Below are 24,709 nucleotides of genomic sequence, written 5' to 3'. Positions count from 1 at the left end.
AGGGATAAAGTTCACTCCAAAAATGACAGTGTTATTATTGTCCATTAGGCAACAGAACTATAATTTTAGAGTACACAATTGCGGCCTAACTGAGACTCAGACATGGCCACATGGGTACTGTTCCTTAACAAGGAGCAAGGAAGTGGTTCTGTGTATAAATATATACAGAACCACTTACTTGTTTAGGTTAAAGGAGCACTTGGCTGACAGTGTGACAATGGTCCATGCCAGAATTCCAGCTCAGCGGATTCCTCTTACCTCGTGTGAGAGATGCAGTCCGACTCTACACCAAGACAGGTAGCCCACTGACATTTAGCCCCAGGTAATGGGGAGTTAGATCAACCGACAGGGATTTGGCAGATCACCCACCCTAGGCAAAACTAGGTTAGGAAGCACTAGGTAGGAGTACACCATAGCACAATACTTACATGCCAGCATATGTACACTCTTATTGCACAATGGTGGAATTGTTAATCTTTTTCACCATTCTCATAATGCTAATTACTCTATTCTGTTTCCTTCTAATGATTATCGCAGCACAAGTACATTATGCAAGAAACACAATGCTTCAATCAAATAATTAAATGCCTTGCTGTGTGTCCCTTGTGTACTTCTTTGGGTGTGCATAAGTGACTGAGCGAAAGGGTTTTAGATCTGTTACTAAAATTTCCTTGGGGAGTCAGGGTTGTCATGTTGCATAATACATCAGTGATCTGATTGGGTTTGGGGTGTCAATAGTGCACTGTGAGGTAGCAGGACCATAGGCTAACATATCCTGAGAGTGTGTTTGGATTCAGCCTGGCACCATCCTGATGTTTATGTTGTCCAATAAACACACAGTTTTACCAGGAAGGTACAAGCGATAACACATGCCTCTCATCTTATCCACCAGGCCGAGCAAAGCGACTTTGGGTGAGGCCTCAAGATTCTTGTCCAAAACGTCCAACAAAGTCGCAAATATGGTCAGCCAATATTTCTGAATAATGGGCACCCTCCTACCATATGGTAGAAGTCACCTGTGTCCACAAGCTATCTAGTGCAGGCTGGGTCCAGAATTTTGTGGGATTTCCACAGACGTGTGTAGTAAGCGCAAGGTAAGTATTTCAATTCGACAAGACGTAGCATGGCTCAAATGGCAAGGGTACGAGGCACATCTGGTAATTTAACAATGCATTTATGGTTTCATTATACAATCTGTTCTATGTTAGTATGTTGCATATTCAAATAAACCAATGTACTCCGATTCCAATTCAACCCAAACCAACCCAATCCAATCTCACCCAACCCAGTCAATAAATCAACTCCATTCCAATAAAGTGCAATCAAATAAAAACAAAACCCGAAAACCTACAAATAAAATCCAAGTAAATACAGTCTGAACAAATCCAACCCAGTGTCATTTAATCCAATGAGGCCAAATTCAGTGCTATCCAATCCAATTTATTCAAACCAGTGAACCAATCCAATACCATTCAAACCAATCCACTCCTATGTGATCTAATCTAAACAAACAAACAAACCAATCCCATCCAAACTAACCCATTCCATTACAGTCGAAATGAAACCTATTGAATCCAAAGCAATGTCCAACACAATCCAGTGCAATCCAAATAAACCATTTCCAACCCAATATAATGCAATGTAATTCTGCCCAATCTAAATAAAAACAAACAAATCTGATTGATTCCAAACCAACATGCCAATCAATTCAATCCTAACCAACAAACCAATCAAATCGAATATGAACTAATCCAAAACAAACCCACAAACAACTCCAATCCAACACAAACCAACACATAAGCGAAATCCAATCCAATCTGATTCAATACAAACCAACACAACAATCTACTCAACTCCATAATATATCAATTCACTTCATTCCAAACCAGTCCAATCTAATCCACTCACTAAAACCCAATCCATTTTTAAAATAAACCAGGCCAACCCAATTCAAACAAATATGATTTAGAAACTTTCCAAAGCCAACAAGACAATCCAATCAAGTCCGGTCCAAAACAACAAACCAATCCAATCCAGACAACAAACAAATTGAATCCAATCCAACCAAATGTAATCTTATCCCCCAAACCAAGCCACGTAAGTCTGAATCTCTATTAATATCAAGCAATTAAGCTTTTATTTTATGCTAAACTGTATTATTTCTATATTATATGTTTGTCGATCCTTTAAAATGGTGCAGGGATTAATAAAACTTCATTCTGTGGGATTGGAGACTTTTTGTGTGGTGGACATAGGAAGGGAAAGAGAAAAAGTTCAGGCAGGTTTGAGTGATCATTTCAGATCCATGCCCAAATACTGCTGGTTAACTGTTTGATTGGTGGTCCTAGTCGAAGAGCAAGCATGGTATACAAGAGGCTGAATAGTCTCCATCGGAACTTCATGAATTCCTGTTCCATGCCCGGGTGTGGGGGAAGGGAGTGCCATGTTGCAGAGTGTGCAGATTGAGATGCAGATGTACTTGAAGCTCAGGTTTCAGTTACATCGGTGTCAGCACTTACAGAGGCCCTGCATGGACCTAAGAGGAAGAAGTGTTAACCGTGTTTGCAGGGAGTGCTTTTTAAGACACCATGCTCAGCGCTTGGCTGAGCGCCTGGGCTAGTCAGCACCAAGCAGCCAAGGCACAAGCGGTTCAAACAGAGTCCACCAAGTGTGGCTTAACTCTGCAATCCCAAAATGTAACACATGCTTTCAACAGTCTGGCTGCTTTTTATCCTGGTTCAAAGGGATAATATACTGTGATAATGTCAACCAGCAGATCACTACACTCACTAGGTATACCAGTAACTCACCCACATTAAAGCACAATCTGCTGTTCCTACAGTTGGGTGTGTGACGGTTACTGGTTGCCCACGTGGCTTGCTGGTAGATGAGAAATACATAATAGAGAAGCTACTAGTCTCTTACCTTAGTGTGGGTGGCCGAATGTCATACTATGTCAGCTGTACATAAGCCTTAATAGCGTGTATAGCTGCAGTTCGCTAACTTTCATTAACAAAAGTACTGCTAGGAGCCTCTTTTCTGCACCATAGAGGTGGTTATGCAAAATGTAATAAATTAACACATTAGGGGGCTTATTCACAAGCCCTGTTCACTGCTGGAACATCACTATTTGTGACGGTCCGGTGGTGCACTGGGCTTAGCCATATTGACAAGGCCACGAAAAGCCAGCCTGCATGGCTTTTCGCGGTCTCATAGATATGGTGTGAAGCAATGCAGCACAAGTCACTGTGTTGCGGTATGCTGCGATAGGGAGCCATGTCATGGGTGTGACAGTGTATGTTCCCACGTAACACCTTTGGCATTTGACACATTCCCAGATTTTGTAACATGCTGTAAACCTGAGAATGTGTCAGAAGCCTACGCCTCCCCAGGGGTGGCGTAACGTTTGTTTCTATGTAGGAAGGTGCTCCTTCCTGCACATACCAACCTGATTTCAATGCAGACATCCTTGCGCCATGGTGCCAGGCACCAATTTGTGTGCCAGCGCAGTGGAAGAGGACAGGAATGGGCTGATTCTCATAGAGATGGCGCATTCCTTCCCTTTTCTTTTGACTCAGGGCAGAACAGCAAAGTGGCGTGCAGCACTGCCCTGCATCAGAATCTAGCAAATGAGGCCCACAGAATGAGGAACAAGCCACTATGGATTCTTTCCTGCACAAAAACAATCCTGCCAACAACGCAGACATCCTTGCACCATGATGCCTGCGTTGGCGCAAAGCAGTGCCAGAGCAATGGGAAAGGACAGGAATGTGCAACATGAGGCCCTAGTTTTTTTTAGTCACACAGCCTGCCTCAAAACCTGACCAGTCTGTGCTGTTGGCTTGAATTCTTCTCTCTAGCCAAGCCACCTGTTGCTAAAAGGGAGTAAGGGGATGCACCCCTCAACATCTCTGAGGTGAGGTGGACAGCTGTCAAGCTTCCAAGCCCTGTGCAAACCACGGCTTCCCTGTCAATGCAGCTCCCAAGCAACAGCTGCTGTCACCATGTGTCAAACGTGGAGGACACTTTATCCCCCTGCAATGGAAGCAAATGTGTCCAAAAGGTTTGGAGGAGGGGAATGTGAGAGAGGAAGAAATGAAAGCAAGGACTAAAGCTGCCATGTTGGGGTATTTTAGAACAAGATACTGTCAGATTACTTTTACAGTTTTATAGGAAGGCATCTTTGTGAAACATGAACTGGGTAATATTAAAGTCAAACATTATTAGAGAATGTGTGGAAACTTACCCAAGGTTCACTAGAGGTATTCCCAATTTCATAGGAGTGCTTCCTTAAATATAGTTGCTGTAACCTCATGCGAGCAGAACAGAGATGGCTGCATGCTTGCTGTCCAGATTCACACATGCGCAGTAAATGACTGAAAAGAGGTCTCGCACTTTGCCCATAGTACCTGCACTTGTAAGCTGGTCTAAGGATACTAGAAGCTAGCCTGTTGCTCAGCCAATAGGAAAAAGGGAGGCAAGTCTTGCCAAGGGCTCCTGGGTGCCTGGGGTAGTGTGGAACATCCAGAAGAGAAAGAGGGCTACATTATTCTGGAAGAAAATCAGAAACCAAATGGACATTCTGCTGTGTGGCTGGAGTTGCAGAGAGTTCCTGCACATTGAAACCCTAGACTGGTGTCTGAACACCCTGTGTTGTAGAGCTGGACATAGTTCTAGTCGCTGCTTCTTAAACAAAACAATTGCTGCTACAACCCAGTAACTATTTTGGAAGCGCACATACGAGTCTAAAAACGATTTTGTTTTAAATAAATTCCCTATGAAGCTATTTCTTTTTCCTAAAATCAAAAAGGATGCTGTCTCTAGTCACAATTGTAAGCACACTGCTCTGTGTATATTCACTTCCAAAGACTCCCTCTTGTTTAAAAAACAGAATTCCAATGTGTTCACTGCATGTCCTTCATTTCAATGTCATTTTGATCTGTAACATTTTGTTCTTTTTAACCGATTTATGTTTGGCTTTTAAACCCCCCTTTTTTCCAAACGCTGATGTTGCTTTAGTGTTGCTCCCACTGCAAAACCTTTCAGTTTCTCTGAGGGGGGCTTTACTGGCATAGAAACCTGTATACATATTCGTCCTAGATGATTATGGCTGTCTGAGGACTCAGCTGCAGCTGACATCACTGCTATGATGTCTCTCATCCGGACTATCACCATCTGATCTCCCTCGCGTGGCTTTAGAAAGTCTTAAGAATTCCGCGTCAGAGTGAATGTGGCACACACCTGTGTGTTAGCATCCTTAAACAGTGTATGTCCTCTGCCCTTCCTCTGCCTAGGATCCAGAATGTGTGATTTATGTTTGACCATCCTGCCTCCTGCAGGTTTCCCAGGATGAGATCTTTTCCCTGAACACTCTCTGTTTCTTCTGCAGGTCCCACACTCTGTCTGCAGTGAGAGCTGCTCCCCTGGGTCCAGGAAGGCTGCCAGAGAGGGGGAGCGCCCCTGCTGCTATGACTGTGTCCCCTGTTTCCAAGGCGAGATCAGCAGCTCACAGGGTGGGCCGCAGGTTATTTATTTAGCATTGGCTGCATGGTACTTGCACCCTCAGCAGCTGGCAGGAATGCACAGCAGGCCTCAGATTGAACTGCAATGGTATTGAAGGTGACTGTAGTGTGGGCGCTGCTGCAAGTAGCTTTGGAGAGATCGGTAAAAGGGAAATGTTGCATGATTGGGTGGAGCTACTCCTGCCACAGTAACAAGCATTGTGAGAGGTTGTCCTGGTATCTGCCACCCTAAGGTTGGAAAAAGCTACGTGCGACTATCCTGCCCCCTACTGCCCCTTCCTTAAGGCTGCAGTGGGGCACTGCCTTTATTGCATCATGTTCTTCAGTAAGCTCATACTTAGCAATGGCTTTTCAAAGCTGGAAGTGATGAGATCATCATTGAGATATGAATCCTTATTTTACCCTTCTGCATGTCTGGATATCTCATGTAGTATGCAAGACTTGTCATTCTTTTGGCCCCGCCCTTCTCAAACACTGAACCCAGCACTCTAGTCCCACACCTGCCTGCCTCTCCTGTGATGTGGAGGTTCAGAGACGCATGCACTGGTGGGCCTGTGATGTGGAGGTTCAGAGACGCATGCACTGGTTGGCCTGTGATGTGGAGGTTCAGAGACGCATGCACTGGTGGGCCTGTGATGTGAAGGTTCAGAGACGCATGCACTGGTGAGCCTGTGATGTGGAGGTTCAAAGACGCATGCACCGGTGAGCCTGTGATGTAGAGGTTCAGAAATGCATGCACTGGTGGTCCTGTGATGTGGAGGTTCAGAGACGCATGCACTGGTGATCCTGTGATGTGGAGGTTCAGAGACGCATGCACTGGTGGGCCTGTGATGTGGAGGTTCAGAGACGCATGCACTGGTGGGTCTGTGATGTGGAGGTTCAGAGACGCATGCACTGGTGAGCCTGTGATGTGGAGGTTCAGAGACGCATGCACTGGTGAGCCTGTGATGTAGAGGTTCAGAGATGCATGCACTGGTGGGCCTGTGATGTGGAGGTTCAGAGACGCATGCACTGGTGCCCCTTGATGTGGAGGTTCAGAGACACATGTACTGGTGGGCCTGTGATGTGGAGGTTGAGAGATGCATGTACTGGTGAGCCTGTGATGTGGAGGTTCAGAGACGCATGCACTGGTGGGCCTGTGATGTGGAGGTTCAGAGACGCATGTACTGGTGGGCCTGTGATGTGGAGGTTCAGGGATGCATGTACTGGTGAGCCTGTGATGTGGAGGTTCAGAGACGCATGCACTGGTGCCCCTTGATGTGGAGGTTCAGAGACACATGTACTGGTGGGCCTGTGATGTGGAGGTTGAGAGATGCATGTACTGGTGAGCCTGTGATGTGGAGGTTCAGAGACGCATGCACTGGTGGGCCTGTGATGTGGAGGTTCAGAGACGCATGTACTGGTGGGCCTGTGATGTGGAGGTTCAGGGACGCATGTACTGGTGAGCCTGTGATGTGGAGGTTCAGAGAGGAATGCACTGGTGGGCCTGTGATGTGAAGGTTCAGAGACGCATGCACTGGTGGCCCTTTGATGTGGAGGTTCAGAGACGCATGTACTGGTGGGCCTGTGATGTGGAGGTTCAGAGAAGCATGTACTGGTGAGCCTGTGATGTAGAGGTTCAGAGACACATGCACTGGTGGGCCTGTGATGTAGAGGTTCAGAGATGCATGCACTGGTGGGCCTGTGATGTGGAGGTTCAGAGATGCATTCACTGGTGGGCCTGTGATGTGGAGGTTCAGAGACGCATGTACTGGTGGGCCTGTGATGTGGAGGTTCAGGGACGCATGTACTGGTGAGCCTGTGATGTGGAGGTTCAGAGAGGAATGCACTGGTGGGCCTGTGATGTGAAGGTTCAGAGACGCATGCACTGGTGGCCCTTTGATGTGGAGGTTCAGAGACGCATGTACTGCTGAGCCTGTGATGTGGAGGTTCAGAGAAGCATGCACTGGTGGGCCTGTGATGTGGAGGTTCAGAGATGCATGCACTGGTGGGCCTGTGGTGTGGAGGTTCAGAGACGCATGCACTGGTGGCCCTTTCATGTGGATGTTCAGAGACGCATGCACTGGTGGGCCTGTGATGTGGAGGTTCAGAGACGCATGCACTGATGGCCCTTTGATGTGGAGGTTCAGAGAAGCATGCACTGGTGGGTCTGTGATGTGGAGGTTCAGAAATGCATTCACTGGTGGGCCTGTGATGTGGAAGTTCAGAGACGCATGCACTGGTGGCCCTTTGATGTGGAGGTTCAGAGACGCATGCACTGGTGGGCCTGTGATGTGGAGGTTCAGAGACGAATGCACTGGTGGGCCTGTGATGTGGAGGTTCAGAGACGCATGCACTGGTGGCCATTTGATATGGAGGTTCAGAGACGCATGCACTGGTGGGCCTGTGATGTAGATGTTCAAAGATGCATGTACTGGTGAGCCTGTGATGTGGAGGTTCAGAGAAGCATGCACTGGTGGGCCTGTGATGTGGAGGTTCAGAGACGCATGCACTGGTGGCCGTTTGATGTGGAGTTTCAGAGATGCATGCACTGGTGGCCCTTTGATGTGGAGGTTCAGAGACACATGCGCTGGTGGGCCTGTGATGTGAAGGTTCTGAGACGCATGCGCTGGTGGGCCTGTGATATGGAGGTTCAGAGACGCATGCACTGGTGGACCTGTGATGTGGAGGTTCAGAGAATCATGCACTGGTGGGCCTATGATGTGGAGATTCAGAGACGCATGCACTGGTGAGCCTGTGATGTGGAGGTTCAGAGACGCATGCACTGGTGGGCCTGTAATGTGGAGGTTCAGAGACGCATGCACTGGTGGGCCTGTGATGTGAAGGGTCAAAGACACATGCACTGGTGGGCCTGTGATGTGGAGGTTCAGAGACGCATTCACTGGTGGGCCTGTGATGTGGAGATTCAGAGACGCATGCACTGGTGGGCCTGTGATGTGGAGGTTCAGAGAGGCATGCACTGGTGGGCCTGTGATGTAGAGGTTCAGAGATGCATGCACTGGTGGGCCTGTGATGTGGAGGTTCAGAGGCGCATGCACTGGTGGGCCTGTGATGTGGAGGTTCAGAGAGGCATGCATTGGTGGGCCTTTGATGTGGAGGTTCAGAGACACATGCACTGGTGGGCCCTGGTGTCTCAGTTGCAGCTCTTCCAATTTGGAACTGCCTGCATGATTCCCTGTAGCTCTGAGAACGCTTGCATGCTTTTCGGCAACCACTGTTTAAAGCACTGTTCTTCCTGAGTGATCCTCCCTTTATAATCAAACCTTTCCCCTGTCATAGCTGGGCTGCAAGGTGATGCGAGGGCAACTCAGGGTTAAACTAACAAAAAAAAAGAAGTTGGCACAGAAACCGAAATATAAAAGAACATCTTTATTAAGCTCAAAATGAATGTGACTACGTCACCCAGAAGCCGCAGCAACTGAATGAGGCAGACCAAAGAGAGCAGAACACTGGGGCCTTATATATGTGAGGGTTACATACTCAGCATAAAAGAAAGGGGCATTCCTGGCTCATGCAAGCATGCAAAATGCCAATATGGACATACAAGATCTGCCAAATATTAGCCAATAGGAAAACATTCAAAACAAGGCATCATGTAACCAGAACGTCGCCCTTGAGTCGTGTTTTTGCCCGACCCCATTAGTCAATCAATGATAGCACCTACAGGTCAATCAGTAACGGCAGGACATGTTTGTGTGCTTCAAAGGACAACTTGCAAAATAGGATAATGCGGAGAAAGAATACTGAAGGCCAACAAATAGTTGGGACAAGGATTAGTAAGTATAGGCAGGGATTTAGTCAGTCTGGCTAGGTCCTGGAATTGGCTTCACAACAAGGAAGGGAAGGTTATTTGACACGTGGCAGTACAAAGGGCAAAAACACTCGGTTTACCAAGCTGCCTGAGTGAGGGCAACAAAATGGCGACAGAATACAGAATGGAGTTAAAACTGAATTACCTCAGACCCTCCTTTTGCCATTACTCAGGCAAATCCTAATTCATTGCTAGGTGAGCATTTTCCATTCTACACATTTCATTTAAGCAGGTATATGTAAGCTATCAACAGGGATACAAAGAGAACAAAGCATCGAGTCATAATTAACATTCAGATAGCAGAAGAAAGTAATGACTATTATTACAAACAGGATTATCATTTTTTCACAACCCTAGGCAAAAGCAAATCCTAAAATTATTTAGCGAACCTTTCCAGGGCTCTTATGCATTTCAGTGACTATTGTATACTCAGGTGAAACAGTGGCGATCCTTATCAATTCTCTCAGGTGAAATGGGGATACTCTTCAACAGAGGATAGACCTCATTCTGCTTTTACTTAACAGAATACTACTCTAAAACAATGCCAGCAAAACAAAAGAATCAGTCTCCTAACACCCATTCTATGCAATTGCACGGGAACCGCTTGTGCAACCATAACTATGCCAAAGTCCGTTCTAAGCCTCTCTGGTAGGCTTCTATCGTCCATCAAATCTGCTTTTGTTGTTTTCTTCCGCATTGGGCCTCTTCATTCAGGCCTTCCATGAAAATAGTGCTTCTCAGTATCCGTTGGAGTGGCCTCCTGGCAAACACTCACAGCTTACTCGAAAGTCTCAATGTCTCAAGGCAGTGCACCAATATATTTCCTCTGCGGCAGGCACTACAGATATTGTGCTCTTCGTTGGTCATGGGCACAGATCATCTCGTGCAGACCCAAGTACTATTAATCGGAAAGAGCAACAGACTTTCACGCTCAGCAACACTTTCAGGCTCCAGCACTCGTTATTCAGTGTCAGAGGATGTTTGGGCTGCTCTTTCATTTAATTTTCCTTTCATCATGTAGTGCCTTAGATCCTCCGGTGCACTGCCCTTCCGTTGGAGCAAAGAAAAGAGAGGGGGGGGGCGGCCAAAACTCAGGCCAAGGGGCTCAAGGGACTACACACTTTCAGAGGTTACCAGCACATGACAGGTAGAAAACTGAAGCCTCAAACCAGCTCTGCCATCAACAACAGGGATCCTTCTCTTTTACACTGAAACTCTGGTTTTGTGATGTCCAACGCCGTCTGATGGAGCAAGTACGATGCTTTGGAGATACCATTGATGGCGCACTGGCTATCGCTGTCCAGCCTTGCTACTTTCTGGGTGCTGGGACTGTAGGGCCAAGACGTCCATCTTTCATCTGTAGCTGTCACTGATGGGAATTAGGCTTAAATCAGTGTTCTGCAGGTTATTATGACTTAATTCCCGCAGAATCTAGTGACGTAGGAAATGTGATACAGTTGTTAGTTTCCCTCAGTTTAGTATAAAAACAGTTCATTGTATTTAACAATGGGACTGCAAGCAGGTGGCCTACAATCTGCAAGGGAGTGACCATACACCATAGGACAACTCTAGTCTAGAATACACTGTCATTCTCAAAGGCAGTACTTCTAGTCTCTTCAATTTGGGTACCCTTCATTATCCTCTGCCATCTGAGGGTAGATAATTACATGGGGATTCTATAACATGGTGGCATTGCCTAATGGGGTAAACATATTTTTTTATTTTTTATTTTTTTTCAATGATTACGTCTAGGTGTTCCTAAATTCCTTATCTAGAACACCTCAAAAGAGAAATCACATGATAAAGATTATCAGGGACATGTAGATACCTCCCTTTAATAACTGTGCATCAGGTGCACTATGCAATACACAGGCTAATAATCAAATGTGGAAACAAAAGACAAGAACTAGAGAGTCCTGGTATTTCCATGATTTAGAACACATCTGATCCCACCGAAAATTAAAGAAGCAGGAACAAAAGGGTAAAAAAACTAATTAAAATAGTCATTGAAAATTTGTCATGGTCAAAAAAATAAATGTAAGGTATCTCCTATTGAGGTGGAAAATTTGTCTTACTATAGTATTGAGTCAGTTAACCAGTCCATCACTACCCTGACAGTCAGACTGGAAAACATTGAAGTAGGCCTAAAGAAAATTCTTAAAAACCAGTCTGGTCATACAAAAAGGTAATTTTACATAATATGGGGTCCCTGGTACATTACTACAGTCTGGAAATGTGAACCTGAACAATACACCAATAATAATAAAAGGGCTGACTGGTGAAAGGAATTCGAAAAAGAGAAATGGGACTAGGACATATCTAAAATCCCCAATAACTAGGCACAATGCAACATCAATCAGGGGAGAAGCAGCAAAAGAAAAATCTATAGGAAGAACGAAAAATTACTCGGGTGATAGTCAAGGTTGTTACACAATACCAAGAGTATGGGTGATACACAAAAGTCAAAATAGTACACAAATTTTAACTCTACCGCTGGCTCCTACACCATATACGGTAATCTCAGCTAATGTTCCAGTTCCTCACAACACCATGTCATGTACTTTATGCACTATGAACCTGCAGCCCAAAACCCAATATTCGGGCCTGCTTAATTGTCAGGCTTAAAATAAAAATTACACTTTTTTACTTTCCTATCCCTCCGTTTGACAGCTGGTCACCAGTTAGTGGTGTCCGGCTGTCAAATATAACTTACTGTGTCGCTTCTGACACACAGGACCAGCAGGAACAATTCATAGAAGGACAAAATGCAAAAACATGGAAAACACACAAACATTTTGTTTTGTTTTCAAAGAAGTCATACAAAAAAAAATCATCTTGTTTCAACCTACTGCTGATACTTCACATAACACACAAAATATCAATTGTAACCAACCATCTTAAATTAAGGCAACTACATGGACAGTATTTTCAAAAGTAAAAAATGAATGTATCACCCCCTTTGAGGCCCTGCTTTGAGCGAGGCCGTGCAAGAATGCACTTCTCGACCTTGCACAGTCCTCCAAGAGCTAAGAATAATACCTCAGCAGAACTTTCTGGGCTGCTATCCAGCCTCTGCCAGCATTCCTGGTCCCCGCCACTTTTCAAGGTTCCTATAGTGTGCAAGCATTAATGTCTTCTTGTCAGAGAAGCTTTTCCGAGCAATGGTTTCTCCATCTGTTTACACTCACTCCTAACTCCCACCTTACTGACCTCGAGGTCAAAATCTGCCTCGCGTTCTGCGCTCCTCAGCCCTGTCTCTCTCCTCACCGTGAAGCTTGTCACAGACAAAAAAACCTTCCTAACTCTTCCTAACCTGCAATAATTAACCCTTTTTAAAAACACATGTTATATATATTACTTCTTTTAGGGGCTACAATTTATTTCTATTCTTAAATTATTTAAAACATTTACTGTGAATAACTCACAGAACATAATAACATAACATACTAGCTTTAGAACAAATGTTTGTTACTACCCTATGCAACGGTACTTAGTTCATCAACCTTAAAAGGATGAACGTCTCAGTAGGTCTAGCTAGAGTTAGAACCTTCAATCTTGATATTAAACCCAAACCTCTGCACTGGGCACATTGGCTCACTGAGACATTAAAAGCAACCCCAAATGGGAACAACCTGCAAATTTGTATTATACCTAAATATATGCATTTACTGAAGCCTAAGGCACTTTAAAGCTATTGTAAAGGGCAAGAATGCTGTTAAATAGTCTATTTGACCCAATTTCGACTTTGATATTTGGGGCACTTAAAAATAAATATCCTATAATTGTGCTACATATTAATCATCCTCAGAATGTTCTTTACAGATTGCAGATATTGGACATTAGACATATCTCTTGCAAATCCTTTAGAAAAATGAGTTTTTTTAAGCCTGCGCCAAGTGAAATTCCATATACAAATGTCGCCACTATGCAGTACAACACAACTTAAATTAAATTATAATGGTAGGAGGTCACAGTATGAGTATTAAGCTTTATAAATAGTAAAAAAATGAATTTAGAAGCACTTATTTTTAATAATTATTTTTCATTTTTCTTCGCCACTTTTTTTTTTTTTTAACAGAACAATTATTTTAACATTAGAACCAAAAATATTCTTATAAAAATGCTTAAAGAGAGGAAACCCTTAATTGAAATGTCTTCCTGTAATACAAAATAATGAACCTTAGTTTTGGAACCTTTTTAAAACAACATTTTGAAATGCAAAATTTCACCTGTGTTCAACTGAGGGCGAAGTCCTGGCTGAGTAAACATTCCTGTCTATTAGAGCTGCTTGCTTAGCGACAATAAAAGCTTGTCTCTCAGTGTTGTAACATGAGCACGGTGGCAGTCTTTTTCAAACTAAGACATATCAATGCGTGTTGCGTTTGAGTTCAGCAAAAATGTACTTCAGCTGAAGTGTTTGCCTGTTAATATCTAATACAATGTATGTAAGTAAAAAATACTATAAGTTTATTTTTCTAAAAAACACACAATTTCGTTTTTGAGGCCATTGTATTCCTAGTGAATGTAAATTTTAATTTTATTTTTTAAGCATTTAACAGTTTGTACATGTGCATAATTGCTTACTCTATAAATTATATAGCGACATATAGCTATTTAGCATATCACATGGTTCATTTCTGGATTTTTATTTAATTTCTACTTAATATTAATTAACTGACATTTTGCTTAACAGACTGAAAACATCAAGAAAAACCACAAACACACATTGAGCTCATTTCAGACATAAACAGAAAGGGGTCAAACACTCAGGACACATATATTTAACCCACAGAAACACACATTTAACCCACAGATCAACACTTAAGACAGATACAAAGGACAGCCCACAGACTGTACTTAAACCAAACCATTTGTAAATACTAGTTGGAAGTCATATTTACAAGAAACGCTTCTTAATAGTGTCCCAAAAGACTGCAAAAAAAACCAGCTCAACAGACTGCTATATGTCCAAGAAGCCAAAATACACTCCATTCATAAGATTGCGCAGAACAAAGGATCCTTGTATGTATTATGTCCATATTTTAATTCCCTGGGGATACAGAATCAACAAGGAAGAAATATGTTTTTACACCTAAACCTATTTAGGTATTCCCTCATGGGAGCCGGCTAATTTAATTCACATCTCAATAAGAAACAAAAAAGCAACGCATTCTTCGATGTGAGCTTGAAACAGGCATGCCAAAAAAATACTGCAGAATATGCAAGTATTTATAATCAAAGTAGTGCTTAAGGTACTCTCCGTACGTTGCACCGTTCAAATTTTATACAAAGTAGAGAAAAATCTCCTCATGACCTGCCTACACAAATTGCAATTTGCATATCAATCCAATACAAATCCAAAGTTGGCCAACACAAATTCATAACGACTCTTACCAATAAAAAGGTTGTCCAAATTCTAACTGCCAAGTTCTGAATGACCTAACGGTCTTTTTTTAGAATACTCACGCCAAAAAAAAAGTTCTCAGTCAGGAGTGATATCATGTGGGGGATCAAAATCAGGAAGATCAGAAATATACTGGGCTGCAGAGACAAAGAATCCCCAGAATCTCCGTGCACAGAGTACCTCCTTAGTAGAGACCTGTCCTGTCCTCTTCAGCAGATTTCAGTCTCCTGACTAGATCGCTCCCTCAGATAGCCACTCCTGATGATCCTCAGAGAGGGCACCAATTGAAGAAATTCAAAACTCCTTCTCAGGGTTAAACTAACAAAAACAAAGAAGTTGGCACAGAAACTGAAATATAAAAGAACATATTTATTACACTCAGAATGAGTGTGACTACGTCACCCAGAAGCCGCAGCAACTGAATGAGGCAGTCCAAAGAGAGCAGAACACTGGGGCCTTATATATGTGAGGGTTACATACTCAGCATAAAAGAAAGGGGCAGTCCTGGCTCATGCAAGCATGCAAAATGCCAATATGGACATACAAGATCTGCCAAATATTAGCTAATAGGAAAACATTCAAAACAAGGTATCATGTAACCAGAATGTCCCCCTTGAGTCGTGTTTTTGCCCAACCCCATAAGTCAATCAATGACAGCACCTATAGGCCAATCAGTAACGGCAGGACATGTTTGTGTGCTTCAAAGGACATCTTGCAAAATAGGATAATGCGGAGAAAGGATACTGAAGGCCAACAAATAGTTGGGACAAGGATTAGTAAGTATAGGCAGGGATTTAGTCAGTCTGGCTGTTTCCTGGAATTGGCTTCACAAAAAGGAAGGGAAGGTTATTTGACACGTGGCAGTACAAAGGGCAAAAACACTCGGTTTACCAAGCTGCCTGAGTGAGGGCAACAAAATGACGACAGAATACAGAATGGAGTTAAAACTGAATTACCTCACCTTAACTTTGATTTGTAAGGCGTCCTTGCATGTCCCTGTGTTGCTTGATAAATCTGGAGTAACACAAGGCAGCATGATTGGCCGCCTTGCGTTACCATGCACCAGTAAGGCATTACGTGGGTGGAGAGTGGCTGTTCCCGTGCATTCACCAGTGAGGCATTCCTTGAGTGGAGAATGGTTGTTCGCGTGCATTCACCCATATATTGTGGCACATTCTCATATTTACCAAGACATTTAAACCTAGGAAGGCTTCAAAACAAATTGTGCGCCCATTCCAGACTCTCGTCTACTGTGAAGGGGATTATCGGAAGGAGACACCTGGTCCTGGGGGTATCCTTCGCAGGAATATGGAGGCCTCACACAATGAAGTGTCATGCTTCATCATCGGGCCAGCTCCTTGTCAGGTGGGCACTGCAGTACCCGACACGGACCCACATCTTTTTCCTATGTGAGCTCACTGAGGTCTGCCTAAAGGGTGTGGTGAATGATATGAATTAAAAAGGTTCTACCTACCTGGACATTTTGATCAGATTCAGGGGAGGCAGGTCTGATTAAAAGCAAAGTGAAAACTAAATAAGACATAATTTGTCATAAATTTGCTATATCAAGAGAAGGTTGACATGTTTCATACCATTGTTGGTCCCTGACTCAGGACCATAAACAAGGTACCTGAAGGCACTCTCATCAATGCAGCCAGATCGCCGGAGACAATATTAACCCCAGTGAAAAGTACAAATGCGGCTAACTATTGCCATACCCTCGGTGGACGGAATCCTGGTACCGTTAGGAAGGATAAACCACAGACAACACTTTTTAAAATACTTGTACGACACAGGCTGACCACTTGAGCAGCTTTGCTTGATCGTGGCCTGCTTATTAGCAACTAGCAGTGGGAATTGTCCTATGCATGTGTGAATTGTCCTATTTGAGGCTGCAGTCTGTGTCTTTATATATCATATATGTGTTTTCTGTGGTTTATTCCCCTATGCCCTCTTTCCTTCTTTTTTTAATGCAACCCTGCAGAATGGGGTCCCTGGGGCCTCTCAGAGGCTCAGGAGGAGGGCCACGTGCCCCCTCTCCAAAAGAAAAACCTACTGTCTCCCTGGCTCCCCTCCCAGAGTATAATTAGGCCCCGGGACCCCATCTCCTATGGATGAGCTGCGAAACAAAAAAAATTGCAAACTCAAGTTCTTCTTTTCACACCCCTCTTGAGGTGGGTTATGGCCCAGGGGTGACAGTACGTTTTTATTTTGGGGAGAAGGGCTTGTGCCCCCCCCTCTCCAAGCCTCTGAGAGGCCTCAGGATCCCTCCACTGAGGCCATGGTAAAAAACATAAGGGAGGGGCATGCACCACCCTCCCAGATCATAAACAGTTCCCCGGGGACCCGATCCCCAGGACAAGATAATAAATGAAGGGGAGGTGTGTCCCCTTCTGAAGCAAAACTAGGCCCCAGGGACCCTATCCAAAATGTATTATAAAAGGTGAAAGGGGTCAAGTGTCCCCTCCCTCAGCCTAAATAGGACCTGGGGATGCCATCTCCCACAGAATGAGGTATGAATGAGGGGAGGGGTGCGGACCCCCCACCCTGAGCCTAATTTGGCCCAGGGGACTCAATCCCCAGAGAATAAAAATGTGTAATAAAAGGGGAGGGCCCCCTCTCCCTGATCCTTAAAGGCCCCAGGGACCCCATCTCCTGAGGCCTCCTCAGTTACTGTGTTGGGGGGAGCCCACAGTATTTTCTCTGCCAATACAGGTGTGGTTAGGGAAATGTGTTTGCTCCTGCCTGTCAGGAGCATTTTTAAATCTTTCTTTAGATGTGAGTGAACAGACCTTCTCTGCCTGCAGCCAGAGGGAGATTTAATCATGCTCCCGCGGCTGGAGGCAGACTTCTGTCTTGTGTTATGGTCCACACGCCTGTGGGCAGGGAAACAGAACAGATATTGCCCTTGCCCAGAGGGAGCATTAAAAAAAGCTGCTGCCTCCAGGCAGGAGCATTGCCCATCCCTACAACAGGAGGGGAGCAGGCTTGGGCAATGGGGTATTTGGGGCTCCCCACATGGCCATCAAACGTGTGGTTTGTGGGTGCCCCATGGGGTAACATTGAAATTATCTTATTACATTTTATAAGCATAATTTCCAAATGGGAAGATGTAACTGGTTCATGTTTGGTTTCATTGGAATCCTAATTTGAACTCTAATTTATGGAGAAGTCGTAGTTTAAATTACAATTCTGATAATTTCACTTGTGAGCATTTTCCTGCCATAGCTATTTGGTGTCTATAGCCTGTCTCTGGTCACATGAATGTTGTCAGTTGGGCTTTGTGTATTCCACCTAGACAGCTCCACACTGGGACCTTAGGCGTGTCTGAGTTGGCAACCATGACAGGATGGGAGGGAGGAACTGGACCCAAGCTCAACTACATCGAATAGGATGTCTCCTGTCCGAACACAAAGGACTGCCTTCCCCCTGAGCTTAGCCTGGAGCCAGGGCTGGCAGGGCACTTCACAGGCAACACTGAGTAGAAGTACTCAACCTCTGACACCATCACTTCAGTACACTTCTGGACCTGTGAATAAGTCTGTGGATACATCTGCCAGGAAGAAGGACTGCTCTGCTGCTGAAGGACAAACACTCTGCTGGACTGCTGTTCTGGAAGAACTGCTGCCCTGCTGTGCTGGCCTGCTGCCCTCTTTGCCTGACTGAGAAGGCCTGGACCTACATCTCTTTAAACCAGAACCCAGAGTGACTGCAAGGGCAGGTTTTCTGGCCTCCAGAGCATTCAATCAGGTATTTGTAAAGCGCGCTACTCACCCGTGAGGGTCTCAAGGCGCTGGGGGCAGGGGCGTGAAGCTCTGAATCAGCCAAAGAGCGAGAGAACTTGAGGCTCTTCCTGAAGGTGTGCAGAGTGGGGGAACGTCCTTAGTTGAGCTGGAGCTCGTTCCAGGGCTTTGCCACAATGTAGGAGTAGGTTCTTCAACCAGCTCTGGCTCTGAGGATGTGCAGTGTTTCGGCGAGGTCGAGGGCGGCGGAGCAGAGGTTTCTCTTGAGTATGTGGAAGAAGACTTTTTCGTTGAGGTATTTGGGTCCGGTGATGTGGAGGGATTTGTAGGCATGAGTGTGCAGCTTGAAGGTTACTCTCTTCTTGACGGGGAGCCAGTGGAGGTTTGATAGGTGCTGGGTGATGTGGCCAGTTTGAGCTTTCGGAGCAAGGATTTGTTGATTCCGGTGTAAACGGCATTTCCGTAGTCAAGTCTGCTGGTTATGAGTGTGTGAGTGACGGTTTTTCTGGATTCTTGGGGTCCCATTTGAAGGTATTGCGGAGGATGCAGAGGATGTTGAAGCACATTGAGGAGAAGGCATTGATCTGTTGGGTCATGGTGAGGGAGGAGTTGAGTTTGATGCCAAGGTGAGTGTCTGGTTCGTGGGTGTGGGGGGATTGCTGAGGGTGGTGGGCCACCAGGTGTTGTCCCATGCTGAGGGGGTAGGTCCGAGGATGCGGACTTCTGTCGTCTCCAAGTTGAGCTTCAGACAGCTGCTGCTCAGCAAGGAGGTGACGTCTTTCATTCCTTCATGGAAGTTGAGTTTGGTGGTGTCGGGTTCCTTCGTGAGGGAGAGGATGAGCTGGGTGTCGTTGGCATAGAATACTATGCTGAGTCCATGCTGTCTGACGATGGTGGTGAGGGGGGCCATGTAGATGTTGAAGAACATAGGGATACTACTCAGCTGATCTCTGTGGGTTTGGAGATGAAAGGCGGGAGTCTGATTCTTTCGGTTCGGCCGGTGAGGAAAGAGCAGATCTAGTCAAGGTCAGTTCCCTGTATCCTGGAGTTGTGAAATCTGGCGGTGGGAGACGGTGATGAAGACTACCGAGAGGTGTAGAAAGAAGAGGGCCGCCGTGTGTCCCTGGTTGAGGAGAGTGCAGATGTCGTCTGTGGCAGTGAGGAGGGTGGTCTAGGTGCTGTGGTTGCTGCAAAATCCAGATTGGGAAGAGTCAAGGATGGAGTTAGCTTTAATAAAGTTTGTGAGCAGGATGTTGACGATCTTCTCTGTGACTATAGCTGTGAAGGGGAGGAGAGAGATGGATCTGTAGTTTTTGAGGTCTGTCGGGTCTGCGGAGGGCTTTTTGAGGAAGAGCTTGACTGCTGCGCATTTCCAGTCATCAGGGAATGTGCCGGATTCGAAGGTGGCATTGATGGTGCGTCGTAGATTGGGTGCTACGGCAGTGGCTCTGTCTGCGCAGTTGGTGATCCATCTGTATATTTTGTTGGCTGCAGAGTTGACGTTGGTTGTGGTCGGAGGGGGATCATGGTTGAGGGTGCAGTTGAGGTGTTCCTCAGTGACCTTGCTCCAGGTCCTTTGTGGAGGGCATGGTGTAGGTTTGTGAGCAATAGTTTTATTGAAGGAGAAGTGTATGCAGTTGTGGTCTGTCCAGAGGGGTGCATGGTGTGCTGAAGTGGATGTTGTTCTTTCTTGCGAAGATGGGGTCGAGGGTGTGTCCCGGCTTGAGGGTAGGGATGGTGATGAGCTGTTTTAGTCCGATGTTGGTGAGGTTGTCTAGGAGGGCGGTGGGGTTGGGGTTGTTGATGTTGTCGAGGGGAAGTTCAGGTCTACGAGCAGTATGTAGTCTATGGATGTGATGGCGTGGGGCACGATTAGGTCAGTGATGGTTGTGGTGAACACAGTTCATTGTCCAGGAGGTCTATAAGCGAGGGTGCCACGAAGGGTCATTCAGGGGCTGGTCTGGATCCGGAAGTGGAGGTGTTCCGTGGGAGACAAGGAGTTGTACGTGCTGGAAGTGGTGAGTCAGAAAGAGTTCTTGTGTACGGTGGGGGTTCGTCCTCCTAGGTGGTTGGGGAGGTCCTTCCTCTGGATCTTGTATCCGTCGGGATGGACGGTAGCGATGTTGGGGGCGGAGTTGGAGTTTGTCCAGGTTTCTGTGAGGAAGGCGACATCTGGTGAGAGGGTGTCGAGGAGGTCCCAGATTTCTACTGCGTGTCTATGCAGGGAGCAAACGTTTAGGAGGATGCACCCCATTGGTTTGGGTGCGCTGGCATCTGGTGGGTGGGTGATGGGCGTGGGGGTCCGGAGGTGGGTGAAGGTTCAGTGGCAGTATCGGCAGGAAAAATGGCCATGGGTGGTGTCGGGCGTCGACAGCTGGCAGTTGCTGTTTATTTTGGGGTTAAGTGCATGGAGGGCAGCTGAGTCATAGCAGTGGGGGGTCGGAGAACCAGGGTCCCTGGCACTGGTCGCGGACTTGTGCAGATGGGCTTGCCTTTGGTACACCAGCAGTGCAATGGCTGCATGCGTCCACTGCACAGCCGCGCATCAGCCGCCATTAAATAGGGGATGGGGGAGGGAGCGCAGCTGGGAGGCGGGAGCGGGAACCCGCATGGTGGGAGGGGCAGTGGGGGCAGCGGGGGCAGCAGTGGCAGGAAAAAGGAGAAAAACTGACACAAAGGGCACAATACAACAAAAGACACAACAAGGCACAATAAAAAAAAAAAACAACAGATAGACAGAGAACAGGCACAATAAACAGAAGAAACAACAAACAGAACCAGACAGACAGAAAAGACAGACCTAAACAGAAAATGGAGAATGGCTGGCCGAGCGGACCAGCAGTAGAGCAAGGCTCTCCCACTTGACCACCTGGGATGAGGCACAGCCAGGAGCCTGTGGGTGGTGGAGGGCCTCGAACACATACCTGAGAACAGAGAGGTGCTGGGGGCAGCTTTGCAACAACGGAGCTGCATGAGGTGAGAGCAAAGTCCCCTGACCAAAAGTAGAGAGGTCTTCCTTAACCTGTTCACGCAGCCGCAGCCATTATGTAGGTGACAGGGGAGGGAGCGCAGCTGGGAGGTGGAAGCGGAACCGCCAAGGGGGAGGGGCTGCAAGGGCAGCAGCGGCAGGAAAAGGGCAGAGAAAACAGACACAAAGGGCACAATACGAAAAAAGGACAAACAAGGCACAATAAAAAGAAAAAAGATTAAAAACAACAGATAGACAACAGATAGCCAGAGAACAGACACCATAAACAGAATAAACAACAAACAATAAACAGAACCTGACAGACAGAAAAGACAGACCGAAACAGAAAACAAAGAAGGCGAGCTGAGAAAACCAGCAGAAGAGCAAGGGTCTCCCACTGGTCCACCAAGGATGAGGCGCAGGCAGGAGCCTGCGGGTGGAGGAGGACACCGAACACCTACCTGAGAACAGAGAGGTGCTGGGGCCAGCACTGCAACGATGGAGCTACGCGAGGGGAGAGCAGAGTTCCCTGACCAGGAGGAACATAACAGGCGTACAGCTAGCTTACCTGGACCTGTACTCTGTCATCTTTGAGTCTACCCTGCCAAGTGGTGCCAGCCCAGGCCTGAACCCTTGGATGTGGGCCCAAGAAAGCATCTTCTCTGCTGAGCGGAGAATCCTTTAGCTTAACTGACACATCTCTTAAGCTGAGCAGAGTATACTTTAGCAGAACCAACTCATTGCCCCAATTGCATAGATTGGACCCAGCACAGAAGGCCTGCATTGCCCTTCCAGTCTTCAGAACTAACACGTCACTGACAGCTCAGCGCAACTCCATCCAATGTCCTCACATCTCTCATCGATTGCAGATCGACGGTGAACTCTGCATCGCAGCCATGCAGCTCCTTAGCTGCATTCCACATCCTCAATGCCCAGGTGTCGTATCGCAAGTCCTGTCGACAGGATCCTTGAGGACGATCTCAGAGTGTGAAACCTCATGCAGCAGCCTCGCTGCATCTCAGAAACGAAGCTTTGCTCCTACTGCATCACGCTTCTTCACCTTGGATCCACACAATGTTACGCAACCAGAAGTTAAGGTTCTTACTTCAACAGGCCTAACTAGATCCCTGTCGCCGGCCCATGTTCCATTATGGCCACCCTAAACTTGTGACATGTGTCCCGGTCTTGTGTGACCAAATATCCCTCAAGAGTGCTTTGTGCTTTTTGGAGCTATTTTATCCTAAACTTAAAAATCCAATATCCCCGGTTTCCTCAATTGAATTTGTGTTGTGTTGGTCTTGTTTTATATATTAAAATCTATTCTATTTCCTAAACCCCGTGTGGGATCTTTTTGTTTGGTGTTTCCACTATTTTTACTGTTTGAAGTGCTGCACAAATACTTTACACATTGCTTCTAAACATAGGCTTACTGCTCTATACCAAGCTACCAGAGGGTGAGCAAAGGTAAATTTACGGTTTGCCTGCTCTCCATGCCACTGGAGTCAAGCTATCCTGGCTGATGAGGGGTGAAACCCAAAACCGGTCCTAGGATGCTTGTTTCCAGTCCAGGGAGGAACTGGCCTGGCAGTTCGGGCTGGACTGTACCCATTGGGCACAGGGTCAAGCCTGATTTGGATATGGCTGGGTTCAAACTGGAATGGCATGGGAGCAAAAAAACAATAGAGTTAGGCCCAGATCTCTGTACTGGGGTGAATACATTACATTGTTTTGCATTCTAACCATCAAGTGTTCTTTTTGCATTTGGTAATAGGATGGGCATTTAACTTTACACTGTAGGTAAAGTTAACAAATTTGAATTTATTTGTACAGTTGTGTTAATTACCAGCTATTATTGGGCGTGTGTGCGTCTGTGTGTGTGCGTGTGTATGTGTGTGTTATGGTAAATTATCTGCTGGACGTATCTCTTTATTTTACTTTTATGTAGCTGTTGGTGAAAGAATGCAACTTTTGCTCTATTACTCAACCACACTTGTATTGCCAACAGAAACAAAATAAATATTTAATGCAGAACTTTAATTCTGAAGCTTCTATAATGCAATATAAATGTGAGGTTCTGGTATCAGTAATGTTGCGTAATTCTTACAGATGCAGTGACATGCACAAAATGCCCTGAAGATCATTGGAGCAATGACAGACACACTGAATGTGTCATGAAAGTGACTGAGTTCCTTTCCTATGAAGAGCCCTTGGGTCTAACACTTGCTATCTCTGCTGCCTTCTTAATGGCTTCCACTGCTTTCGTTTTTGGCCTCTTTGTCAAGTATAGATCCACTCCTCTTGTGAAGGCCAACAACCGTGGACTCAGTTACCTGCTCCTCATCGCCCTCATGTGCTGCTTCCTCTGCTCCTTCATATTCCTAGGTCGTCCTAGCCAGCTCACCTGCATGCTTCGACAGATGGCTTTTGGAGTTATTTTTTCCATTAGTGTCTCTGCTGTTCTATCTAAAACTATAATTGTTGTCATTGCCTTCAGAGCAACACATCCTTGCAGTTCTGCAAAACACTGGTTGGGATATAAAACACCAGGCTGTGTAATTTTCTTCTGTTGTCTGATACAAGTTCTTATCTCAGTTGGATGGGCAATGACTTCTCCTCCATTTCCAGAACTGAATATGAAGTCTTACAATGAGAAGATCATCTTTGAGTGTAATGAAGGGAACGCCATTTTCTTCTACTGCATGCTGGGATACATGGGCCTCCTGGCCACAGTCAGCTTTATTGTGGCCTTTATCTCAAGGAATCTGCCCGGAAGCTTCAACGAGGCCAAGCTGATCACCTTCAGTATGCTGGTGTTTGTCAGTGTGTGGATCTCCTTCATCCCGGCGTACCTGAGCACACGGGGGAAGTACATGGTGGCCGTGGAGGTGTTTGCCATCCTGTGCTCCAGTGCTGGACTACTCAGCTGTATATTCTTTCCAAAGTGCTATATTATTCTGTTCAGACCCACCAAAAACATCAGGAAACAAGTCAAGCTCAATGTAGCAATAAAATGAGGATTTTACTTAAAAATACCAAGGTTTCCTACTTCTATCTAGTATAAATGTCAGTTTTATCAAAACTGCAACATATGATTGCCTTAACAATATTATATCCTTATCACCCGTGGCTGAGGGCTACACCTGTTGTTAAAGGCTTTGAACCCGAGTTATAGGTCTGAGCAGCAGGTGAAGGACATTACCCAGGGAGAAGGTCTTTAACAACTGGTATAGCCTGAGGCAGAAGAGCTATAAGGCTATGTTG

General features: G+C 45.8%; 1 protein-coding gene across 1 annotated transcript in view; it reads left to right on the top strand.

The window, feature by feature from the left end:
• Nucleotides 1-24,462, top strand: part of LOC146808516 (extracellular calcium-sensing receptor-like) — a 41,656-nt gene extending 17,194 nt beyond the window's left edge. Inside the window, exons 4-5 of the mRNA XM_085623971.1 lie at nt 5,390-5,513; nt 23,555-24,462. Coding sequence (XP_085480097.1) covers nt 5,390-5,513; nt 23,555-24,462 — 1,032 coding nt within the window. The remainder of the gene's footprint in view (nt 1-5,389; nt 5,514-23,554) is intronic.
• Nucleotides 24,463-24,709: the final 247 nt, after the last annotated feature.

This window comes from Triturus cristatus, chromosome 8 (assembly GCF_964204655.1).
Source record: "Triturus cristatus chromosome 8, aTriCri1.1, whole genome shotgun sequence".
NCBI classification, from domain to species: domain Eukaryota; kingdom Metazoa; phylum Chordata; class Amphibia; order Caudata; family Salamandridae; genus Triturus; species Triturus cristatus.
This window is presented reverse-complemented; position numbering and strand designations above follow the sequence as displayed.